Source organism: Arvicanthis niloticus, chromosome 17 (assembly GCF_011762505.2).
Source record: "Arvicanthis niloticus isolate mArvNil1 chromosome 17, mArvNil1.pat.X, whole genome shotgun sequence".
NCBI classification, from domain to species: domain Eukaryota; kingdom Metazoa; phylum Chordata; class Mammalia; order Rodentia; family Muridae; genus Arvicanthis; species Arvicanthis niloticus.
In genome coordinates, this window is record NC_047674.1 from 12,163,517 (window position 1) to 12,174,942 (window position 11,426).

General features: G+C 52.5%; 1 protein-coding gene across 2 annotated transcripts; it reads left to right on the top strand.

Annotated features, from left to right (window-relative positions):
• Nucleotides 1-615: 615 nt before the first annotated feature.
• On the top strand, nt 616-11,426 carry Mab21l4 (mab-21 like 4). Of its 2 annotated transcripts, XR_013104586.1 has the most exons (7): nt 616-757; nt 1,213-1,962; nt 5,831-6,056; nt 7,441-7,594; nt 8,867-9,223; nt 10,111-10,391; nt 11,271-11,426. XR_013104586.1 is itself a non-coding variant. In XM_034522060.2 (6 exons), exons 2-6 carry the CDS (start codon nt 1,434-1,436, stop codon nt 10,201-10,203), a joined length of 1,359 nt encoding a protein of 452 aa, XP_034377951.1. In that variant the 5' UTR covers nt 616-757; nt 1,213-1,433; the 3' UTR covers nt 10,204-10,619. The 2 variants fall into 2 exon arrangements, 1 of the variants encoding a protein (XP_034377951.1); XM_034522060.2 differs by lacking the exon at nt 11,271-11,426 and having other exon boundaries at nt 10,111-10,619.

Consider the following 11,426-nt stretch of genomic DNA (forward strand, 5'->3'; position numbering starts at 1 on the left):
AGGGAGAGAAGCTTAGGCAGCACCTTGCTCAGGGGCAGCTTGGTCTCCTAGGTGACTTTAAGAGGCTTCCGCGAGGCTGCATAGAAAAGCTGGAAAAGCCCAGGTTCTGAGCAAGGAAGAACTTCCTGGCCTGGCTGCTCAGGTTGCTTCAGAGCTGAATTATATAGTCCTGTGGGACCCACTCCCACCTCCCACAGCCGTGGGGATGCTGTGGGTAGGGCAAATGCAGTGCAGTGGGCAGAGGAAGCCAGGACTCTGGAAACTGAACATCCTTAGGCAGCCATATTCTGGGCAGTTAGACAGAGGTAGACCAGGCTGCAGGGAAGCCTGTCTCTACCCAGGGAGGCTAGCAGAGGCCCGCTCACAGGTGGCAACCCCTCTGAGGTTCTGAGCAGCCCCTCTAAACAGGGTGGTTTTCCTACCCTGCCACCTGGTAATTCTGACTTAATGCTGCTCCCTGAGGTCTGAGGCCATTCACAGTGTGGCTGCAGAGATGGCATCTCTGTGGTGCTTGTTGGGCTGTCAACCTGTAGGCTGTTTGCAGACTAGAAACTGAACTGCCTCTCACTGGGCCTCCTCTAGGGGCCAAGGGTCGATAGGGGTGGCTCCCTCCTGCCAGTCTGGACTTGCACAACTCTGAGGGAGGAGGCACTGGGCAGGGCACCGGCAGGTGTGGAGGGGTTTGCATGGTGAGACTTTCCAGCTATGAGGCAGAGCCGGAGACTGCTTCTCCTAGCAGGCCCCAGCTCCTGGCCAGGTAGGTGCTAGGTCTTCTCAGAGGGAGGCTGGAAGGGTGGGGTGGGCAGCCTGAGGGACCGAGCTGGCCAATTATATGGATGGCAGGTGGAGGAGGGTTCATTTCAGATACACTGGTATCTGAGGAATGCTAAGAAGACACTGCCCAGGTCTGGCCTGAGGGTTGTTCTTCTCCAAGCTTCCTGAGCAAGGCCTGGACCCACACAGGGTCTGGCAGCCATTACCTTCTGAGCCATGGGAAGGGAGGCGGGACAAGGAAGACCCGTTTCACAAAGACACTGTGACTAGCTTTTGGGTTGGGGTGGAGTGTGAAACATTAGGTACACACCTCCTCCTTCAGGTTAGGCCATTGTGTTTGGGGCCCAAGATTCAGGAAGGCGTAGAGCTGGAGGAGAGTGGTAAGCCACTGGGCCTCCGCCTCCTCGGACAGCCCCCTGTGATACTCTTAATTGTTAGGTACTGACTCACTCCACTTCAAAGGCCTTGGCTTTGGCTCAGCTATTTAACCTGCTGCACGAAGCCTGTCACTCTGGAACTCTGCCCATGGAGAGCTGAGCCCTACCTGCAGACCTGCTCCTCACCTGGGCAGGTACCTCTTCCTCCGAGCCAGTCTGCACAAGCTCAAGAGCAGTCCCCAAGGGCCACCAGGGCCCTGCTGCCTGCTGCTTGGCTCAGGGATGCCTGGCTCAGAGATGCCTGCTCCCTGTGTCTTTGCTCCAGACATGGCCGAGCAGGTGCCCCTGTGGCATCACTACCTGCTGGCCATCCAGTCACGGGAGTCGCCCCGTGTCCAGGACTACCAGAGAGCAGAGAATATCCTGCTTACTGTGCTGGAACGTGCCCATGCCTTGGATTCCCGCTTCATTGTTGACTACTCTCGAGATCTGGAAGCCTTCCAGTTTGCTCTGCGTTCCTCAGAGGACCCACTGGATGTGGAGGTGCCCCTGAGGGTGGACTCTGAGGCTCTCCTGATTGAGGAGTCAGAAACCACTGAGCCAGGGGATGGCCCGGCAATCTGTCGACTGGGTGTCCTCAAGGAGGCATCTGGCTTGGAGCCATTGATGACTGATGATATCTTCAGTGTCTCCTCAGAGGACAGAGACAAGTGCTGTGGCCACATTGTACCCAGTAAAGTCCTGCGTGTCCTCAAAGATCTTCTGGTGGCTGCCGTTGTACATTGCAAGCACCACAGGCTCATTCCACCAGGTAACAGTGCAGGGAGCGGGAAGGCACTCTGCGCAATGTGCAGTTGTGTCTGTACTTATGTGTGACCACTGTGTTTGAGTGCTGACGGTGTGGACTGACCCATGTGGGCTGTATACAGGTCCCTGGGTATGTGTCTTCCCTGTGCATATGAGTGAAGTACGTATTGTCATTGTGTGTTGTGGGGGTCTGCAAACTAGGAGACTTAACTCTGGTCTATGAGATGCTAGGGAGCATCGCTGAGAAAGCAGATTGTGAGTCTCGTGTGACCTATTTCTGCATAGTGGTTTGGGGAAGACATTTCAATGAGTGTCACTTTATAAATGTGTTGAAGTTTAAGACAAGCCAGCTGTTTTGTTGGCTAGCTTGCTTTATGAGGTCTCTGGCAAGGTTCCAGGAAATCAGCCTGTTACCTGTTACACCCTGTTATAGTGCTTACACCTGTCCCCTCTTCAGCCTTAGTCACAATCAGGTTGTGTGTGAATTTGGTCATGTGTCTGTGTCAGCACACAAATGCATGTCAGTGTGCATACGTGTGAGTGTGTGGGGCTTGTGAATGGATGTGAGTATGTATGTGAGTACATTCATGTGAGTGCATGCATCTGTATATACAGGCATGTGTGCGTGTCTGTTTCAATTTATGGCTGAGTCACTAACTTGGTACACTAAGCCCCAAATGGCTCTAGGCTGAGTATTTTCAAATGTGCCAGGGACTCAGCTTCAGCCTTTTGCTGGACATCTTGATCATGTTATCTGGGATGTCAGATCCCCAGGTGGGTGCAGTTCCCAGGATGGCCAGAAGCAGCCAGTTTCTTTACACAAAGATGGCTGGACATTAGGACCCCAAGTGATGATGTGCATTCTCTTGGGTTCAGCAGCAGGACATCAGGTTCCTAGGGGCTGGAGGCCAAAACAGAATGTCCTGCTTTTTGGGAGAGGAGACAGACACATGATGGTGGCAGATTCTACTTTCTCATGTGTTTATCTTCCCAAATCACCTTCCTGGTATTTGTACTGTGTCATCAGTGAGTGGGGTAGTTGCCTCTTTCAGAGGGTAGTAACATGCCTGGGATCCCTACTGTGTGGAGTCCTGGTCGGGCTGCATGTCCTGGGACCTGGGAGCCTGTAATAGTGGACTGTTATTTCATGTTTCCTAGAGCTCTGGAAAAGGGTGTCTAGCAGATCCCACAGCTGGGCACCTACATTGCAGTCTGGGCTTCAGCATCCAGAAGATCCTTGGGCTCTTAGACAGACTTCTAATACCAGGAGGGCAGCTTCTGGGGGAAGTCCTTTCCAGACCTGCTGGGCCAGGTGTCCTAGAGTGGAAGACTGACCTTTGGGTGGCCAGAGACTGTCATTAAATGTCTAGTGTCTTGCAGCTCCTCAGCATCTTACCTGGTCATCTCTTGAACCCTCTAATTCAGCATGTACCTTGGCATGACCATTTCTGTCTTCTTGCTTGACTTAACACAGCCATTGCCAGCTGGCCCTGTGTCCTGCATGCCCCCTAATTTGCTGATGTACAGAACCCCTTTTTTAGGGCAATTAGGAGACTAAGTTATGAGCCATCAGGGACCATTAAAACCTCTAGCCCCCACCCTACTTGCATGGCCAGGTTGCCTCCTGGCTGAGAAAGCAGACTCCGAAGCCTAGGTCCATTCCTGTTGCTGTGGCTGAACTAGGCCCATGGGAAATTCCAGGCATCTCTTCCAACACATCCCTTAAAAGGGAAGCTATTGCTGGTGACAGGGTTCAGCTATCCACTCCCTGGAACCGGTGAGACCAGCCAGGGCTGGCTTAGAGTTGGCCTGGTAAGAACAGGTGTGGCTGGCCGTCTTCCAGGCTGCCATTTCACAGATAAAAAATGTGTGACTAGAGGAACACACAGGCATTTAAACGCTGATCTGGGAGGGTCCCTCCAGGTCCCTCCCCCCTTCATGGGGAAACTGAGGCTCATTGAGATGGAGGATCTCAGAACTTTCCTAAGCGTTATCCTGTAGATGGCAGGTGCTGACAGGATATACAAGAGGGCCAGGCGTTTTTCTGCAGATTACCTTGCAATGGAGACCCTGCTACAAGGCTTGCATTGGGGAATCTGTTTTGAGCACGCCCATCTACCCGAGGGTTGGCTCTTTTGGCCTATGATCCAGGCTCTTCAGTGAACATAGGACGATAGAATGCTGGGCGAGGAGAGGAGACGGGTCCACCCTGAGGCAGTGTGATGGTGTGGGTGTCTCTGTTATCCCCCCCTCCCTCACTATCTCTGCTACTGGCTTGTTTCAAGAGGAAGAACAACCAGCCATGCCACTCTTGAAATGTTCCCTCTTTGGCAGCCTGGAAATGGGGCCATCCAAACCAGTATCTCCTCCCAGGACACCAGAGCCTTTCCCAACATGGGCAGTTCTCTCCCGTGAACATTATCCTAAGACTTTCCTAGGCTTTGCTGCCAAATTCCCCACCCCCACTTTCCTGTATGGTATAAGGACCAGCATGCATTCTTGTATGCATAGGGCGGCTCTAGACCTGAGCTGTTAGGGAGGTTCTTAGTGTAGGGGGCGAAATGAATACAAGCTGTGATCAGGAGAAGTCAAGGGTTTTTCTCAGGTGAGCTGGGCTTTTATGTCTCTGTCCTTCCTGGCCACAACTGGCTGAAGAAGGGATATGAATCTGTAGACACTGTAGGTGGCACCATAGCTGAAGCCTATCCTTTCAAGCAATCAGTGTCTAGGGGGTTCAAAGTCCCCAGAATGCATTGCTGTGCTCAAGAGCACTCCACTGGCTTTCACTAAAGATGGAAAAGGTTCAGAGTGAAGCAATGGGATGCCCTTATCACAGCCCTCCAGCAAAGAGCTGCAGGCTCTGAGCTGCCCAGGGTGCTAGGGGTTGGTGTGAGCTTGAGAGGACTCTGTAACGGGTAATAGTTAGAATATGGTGCTTGGTCTGGCTTGTTCCTGGACAGCCGCCATTTTCCTGATGCTCTGGCTCTGAGACACCAGCATGGCGGCTGGCTCTGCCAACCCACCATGCTGCCTCTGTAAAGCTTGGCAGAGCCCCTGATAATACCCACTATCCTCGTGGTACCCGGTAGAAAGAAGACTCTTAATGCTTAAAGATTATCCAGAGGATTTATACGTTTAAAAAGGCTCAAGTAACAAGATGCCCACACAATTAGAGTTGTTACCCGATATCTAATCTTTTGATAGAAGTTGCTACCCAGGATAGCTTTCGACCCATCCGTAGTTCTCCATGGCTGCTCCCTCTCTCCTTTCTCTTCCCCTTCCTCTCCTTCTCGCCTCCCAACTCCTCATTCTGCCTATCTTTCATACTGCTCAATCACCAAGCTTTATTGAAAATGTAGCAGGGAAAATACCCCGCCGCAGAACTCCACAAGCCTAGTTCTTCAAACATCTGCTTTAAGCATGCTGGGACTGGGTCAGCATCATCCAAGCCCAGTGCTTTTCCTTGGGACCAGGGCTCTCTCTCCTGGCTCCATCCAGGATGGGTAAAGCTGTTTTTTTTTGTTGTTGTTGTTGTTGTTGTTTTTGTTTTTTGGGTTTTTTTTGTTGTTGTTGTTGTTGGAACCTGACCACAGACAAGGGGCAGATCCCACAGGACTAGGAGATGTGGGCAGCAGGCTCAGGCAACAAGACTGAGGGTGAGGCCTAACAGAAAGAAGGTTCACAAGGGAAGCTGATGTTAGGAGGGACACTGACAGGGCTCAGCCGGTGGGTTGTGTAATACTTCACTCTGCATGGTAGGTATAGGGGAAGAAGATTCAGGGAAGGGCATTAAGACAGCAGGTAAGGTGTCCCGTACCAAGGCAGGGGTAGGCCTGGAACAGAGGAGCTAGATTAATGGTGAGTTGTTGCAGGTTCACTAAATGCTGCCAGCCTGAAGGAAGGGCAGATGCGCCTGTCCCTGCTGGTGTCCAGTGGCTGGAGGAAGATTCGCTTCAACGTTGTCCCCGTGGTGACGAAGAAGCACAGGGTGCCGGCCTTGGAGGGGGTCCAGTTGAAGCTTGGATTTCCTGAGGGCACCTTGAAAAGAATTGCCAGCCACGGGGTGGACCTGGTACCAGCTGATGCCCAGCATTGGAGGTAGGTGCCACTCTGGGCCTTTGGGCCCTGAGAGAAGGGGAAACATCGTAAGGCTTCCTGGGCGTCCTGTGGGAGGGTCTGAGGGGTTCATCTGCTTCTGTCCTGTGGAAATGTGTCATGCTGAGGTTACTAGACTCTCTGGAGGAATTCTAATGTTCAACAACTCACAGAGACCTACAGGGAAGGCATAGCTGGCTCATCTTCTGCACAGGAGGTGACTAGGACCACAGAGCTCTGATGATATATCTAGTGTGTTAGGAAGTGTGGGAGGGGACCCTTCACCAACAGCCAGGTAAACAGTAGCAGATAGGTTGTCTAAGGTCCCCACACAGGAAAGATGCTCACACCAATGAAAGTAGCTCATGGGCTTGCTAATACCCTTCACTTGGGGTGGCCTTGCCAGCTTACAGAGCCTCTCTCAGAATGTTCCCCCACCTGAGATGTTTCTCTGGGTTCCCAGGAGCCCGTGAGTTCAGTGAGGGCTACTTGCTACCAGATCAGTGTCTGTGACCCAGTGAAGGGTACAGAAGCTGAGTCTGTTTGAGATTAAACCAGGACTCAGGGCCTGGGGGCCCATCAAGTCTGATACCATTGACTGGCACCCACTTACAGGGTCACAGTGATTTTGCTAGAGGACTTACAAGACACAGGCCCTAGGTGCTGCCATCTTAGAAGCAATTCTTCCTTGTAAGTGACATGTATGAAGTTGGGGCACCATTCTGAAACTTTAGCAGACCTCAGTGGGCCCCTACCCTGCATCCTAGCTGACTCATTCAAGCAGAACAGAGCCTGTGACAAACCTGCTGAGTAACCATGGGCCCACCAAGGCGGGAGAAAGGTAGGCCCGAGTAGAGCCATCTTACGTAAAGAAGAGAAAATGACCTTCCTGTTGCTTCACCTCTGCCAACCCTTTAGGACCGAGACCTAGGGAGTGGAAGTCCTACCCTATGATGGTCCAGCAAGCACAGAAGTAAGAGCCTGTGGCGTGCAAGGATCTTACACACATCATCCACCCACTGCCTCCCTAGGGGGCGAGCTTTGGTTTCCCTAATGAGCTTTAGATTGGGGCCCACATCCCCTGCCAGGCTGGGGCCCACTGATCCCCCCCACCCCCGGTAAACAAAGGGTGGGCCGGCTGAGGTCTTCCCTAATCCCTGCAGTCTTTGATGAGAAGTCTGAAATCTGGATGTTCAAGCTAACAAATTAAACCAGCTGCTGAGAGACAGGGCATGAGGCCACAGAATGGCCACAGTGAGGGTGTGACCCTCATACGGGGCTCTCTCTAGGACTGGGGCGCAGCAGCAGCCAGGCCTTTTCTTTCTGGTGGTACACAGGGTGCTGGGCACGGTGAACCCTAGACCTGACAGGTGGGTCTGGCTTTCAGGATCTCCACTGGCTACCTGCTCAGTCGCCTGCTTGATGCACTAGGCTCCCTCCCTGGCCACCGCCTGGACAGCCTCTCCATTCTCGACCGTGTAAACCTTGAGAGCTGGGGAGGTGGCAGCCAGAACCATGGCCTAACTTTTGACCACCTGAAGGTATGCATGGTAGCTCACCACCTTGCTCTGCTGCTCACATTTGTTAGTAGACAGAAGAGGGCAGTGCCCCCCCCCCCCCCGTGTGTTCCTCACACCAGCTCTCATGATAAACAGTCATGGGTATTGGGAGGATTCCAGGGTCACCGGGGAATAGCTCATGAGGGAGGTTTGTAGGCATGGCTGTAGTGTAGCACTGAGGCATATCAGACAGGTTATGTGGGAGGTCCTGCAAGCCTGAAACATGATTGGGTTGGGCCACGCAGGGCTGGAGCTCTCTCCCTGCATGAGTCTTCCCCATATCTGTGAACAGTCCTGGCCAGATTCTACTATGGACTGGAGCCAGTTGGGTACCACAGGAGCACTGTCTCTCTTTCTCTGCTCAGAAGACTCAGTCACATCTTTATCCTGCTATGGCTTTGTCCTGTATTGAGAACAAGAAAGATGCAAGGGTAGGGTTCTGATTATCCTGAATCCCCAGGACCATAAGGGGGAGGTGGATAGGTCTGTGAAGTCCTGGGATCCTTGTGGAGCATGTGTTCATGATTGACAGGACCCTCTGCTTGGTTCAGGTGTTAAGAGACAGGTGAGTTGACTTGTCATCAGACACTGGCTCTAGGGAGACACCCCTGTGTGGACTTAGGCCATTCACTGCTTTCTCGGATCTCTATCTGAGGGAGGGATCCAGTTTCCAGTGGTGACTGGTGTCTGATTCACAGAGAATCCTGGTGTCCAATTGAACTGAGAGGGGCTGGAGGAGTAAAAGGGTCTGAGGGTACAGAGATGCAGTTTGCAGTTGGGTAGTGGGGTGTGGGGAGATATCTTGTAAGGGCTTGGAGCATAGGGAGGGGAGATGCCTAATGCCCTGTGGTGGGCCCTTTGGTCTGCAGAGAATGAACTCATCGGAGGAGCATGAAGAAACCTCTTATGATAGAGGAATCCTCAGATAGCCCTGAGGGGGTTCTAAAGTTCAGACTAAAGTTCAGCACAGGGTGGGAAGAGAAGCCCAGAGGAGAGAGAGAGAGAGAGAGAGAGAGAGAGAGAGAGAGAGAGAGAGGAGGAGAGGAGAGGAGAGAGAGAGAGAGAGAGAGAGAGAGAGAGAGAGAGAGAGAGAAGGTGATGGGAGCTTCCGCGGTGGGCAGATATAGGAGGGCACTCAGGATGTTAAGGAGGGGCTGGTGGAAGTAAGCGGTGCAGGGCTGGTGGACAGGCAGGTGGGGGTGGGCAGGAACGAGTCCAGCGGCCCATTGACACATCTGACCTTGTGTCCTGCAGACAGTGCTGCTATGGGCCTCTACATTGTTCCCAGCACCAGAGGACTGGGCAGACCTGCAGGGCTCAGTGTACCGCCAGCTGGTAGTCCTGCTCTGCTGCCTGGCTACCAGGAACCTGCCTCACTTCCTGTACCCGGAGTGCAACTTGCTGCAAGACAGTGGCCTGGACCTTGGCGGCATCTACCAACGAGTGGAACACTTCGCCAGCCAGCCCGAAGAGTCCTTACGAATCCATGTCACCCACCTGGGCCACAGCCGTCCACCACGCATCGACAATGGTGTCAAGGCTCTCCTGCAGCTCCCTGCCAGTGACCCTACCTACTGGGCCACCGCCTACTTTGATTTTCTGCTAGATAAGGTGGGTGCAGCTGTTGCAGGAGAGAGTTGATAGAGCCCTGGTCCTGTACCTTGACCACTCCCTCCCAGGTCAGGAACTCAAGGATGGCTGGGCCTCTGGATGACTTAAGCGTCAGATAGGACAGGAAGTGCTACCTCGAGAGAGACCTCACAGGTGTTATACTGCCCTCTGGAATCCAAGGCAGAGTGCCCGAGACTGCCCCTGTGTTCCACAGAATTACCCTAAACCACACAGGGGAAATGCCCAGAACACTCCTCCATCTTGGGTTTATGACCTTACCCAGACCTCCTGGGTTCCATTTCCTGTGTATTTCTGGACTTGGCATTCTGATAGCCATGACCTTTGGGACCCGGTATTCTCTGGCCTGATGCTCAGAGATGCCTACCACATTCACAGAGCCCATTGTTCCCCTGCAAAAGCAGAGACCCACCCCAACCCCAGGTCCAAATACCACCTCCAAAGGCATGTCTGACATTTTTTGGTCAACTCTCTAGCAGCAGTGGCCTGGGGTGGACATTGTGGTAGTGGGCATCTCCATTTTATTCAAGGAAGACCTGCCTGTTGGGGAGCTGATAACTACTCACCACCACTCAAGAATTGTCACCCCAGTTTTGGGTCAGACTGATGGGCTTACGCTAAGCTCTCAGCAGATCTGTGCAGGCGGGGTGGGAGGAGGCTGGGGATGCACATCAGTGGGGTCTCCTTGGGACTCATGCCTGTGTCAAGGATACATTGTGTGAGGCAGGGCTGGTGGAGGAGGGATGCTGGAGTAGTCCACCTTCATGGATGCTGGCCCAGGTGGGTACCCACATGTAGGGTGGTCATAGGGAATGCTTGAGACAGGTGTAACCTGGCTGCCTGTGACCCTCTGTCCCTGCTCACTGCAGTTCCAGGTCTTTAACATCCAGGATAAGGACAGAATCTCAGCCATGCAGAACATCTTCCAGAAGACCAAGACCATGGGGAGTGAGAACAGCTGAGCTGGGTTGGGAGACCCAGTCTCTACCAACCTGCAGAGCTCCCTGGAACTTTTGGAAAAGGAGTGGGGATCAGGGACTGGTGGAGGGACTTAGTCCCTAAGGAGTCCTGTTCAAGGGATCACTGTGAGAGTCTAAGTACCCTGCACTGGGAACTTGAGGCAGCTGCCATATTCCAGACTGAACTTGAGGTAAATGGGTATACACATCCTGGAAACCTATTGATCCATCCATCTGACAGCAGAACAGGCACAAGATAACACGGGTGTTTGCTCTGCCTGTGCTCCACATTCCTCCTTAGGGTTGAAATACTTATGTGTTCAGTGTTGAACACACTCATGCTCCAGTGTACCCTGTGGAGAGGGTCCCCCTACTTTCTGTATCTCTCAGTGCAAATATAGACTCCTAAAGCTGTGAAAGGCTCATGTGCAAAGAATGGTTTCATTTCAAACGCCCACCCCTCAGGTAGAGAATGTTTCCCTGGACAGGCATCTACTCTCCAGAAGAGGGAATTCTGTAACTCCCCTTTCCCCATACTGGTTTCACCTGCTTCTCTGTCACTGGAGGAGTGTTCCCTCTTCCCAGAATCCTGTGAGTCCCCTCACATCTTCTCAGTAGCCTTAAGTAGCTTCTCTGGAGCCCATGGTGCTCTAGGTACCCAAGCTCAGAGACCATTGTCTCTTCGCCATAGTCTTTAATTGCTTGGTGACATTTACTCCATGGCTTCAGAACTGCAGACTATGCTCCAGGCTCTGGGGAGGGAACCCAGAGCCCCGCATATGTATGGGTCATGCAGTGCCCCGTGTCCTTCGAAGACTAACAGCTTTTGTCAGAGTAACTACACAATGAAAGCAAGAGCCTTGGGCCTCTGAAAGTTATAGAACCAGGGTCTGAGCTATCACCAACACAAGGGGAATGACATGTTGTCTCAAGCTTGGGACTGAAATAGATGCAGGCCCACCCTGGCCACCTCCTCAGTGATGAATATAAATCACAATGACTGCAATTAACAGAAATGAGAGCTGTGACCACAGGAAAGGCCAAAAGGACACTATATTTTTTTTTGACAGGGTCTTATTATGTAGTGGTGGCTGGCATGGAACTCTATGTTGACCAGGCTATCCTTAGACTCACAGAATTATCCTTGGCTGCCTCCAGAGTGCAGGTATCAAAGATGTGCACCATCATACTTAGCTACATTTTTAAAAACTTATATTTTATATATT

Coding starts and splice junctions, on each gene's coding strand:
- Mab21l4 (XM_034522060.2), top strand. CDS start 1,434: ATGCCTGGCTCAGAGATGCCTGCTCCCTGTGTCTTTGCTCCAGACATG. Junction 7,595..8,866: donor TAACTTTTGACCACCTGAAG/GTATGCATGGTA, acceptor TGTGTCCTGCAG/ACAGTGCTGCTATGGGCCTC. Junction 9,224..10,110: donor TTGATTTTCTGCTAGATAAG/GTGGGTGCAGCT, acceptor TGCTCACTGCAG/TTCCAGGTCTTTAACATCCA.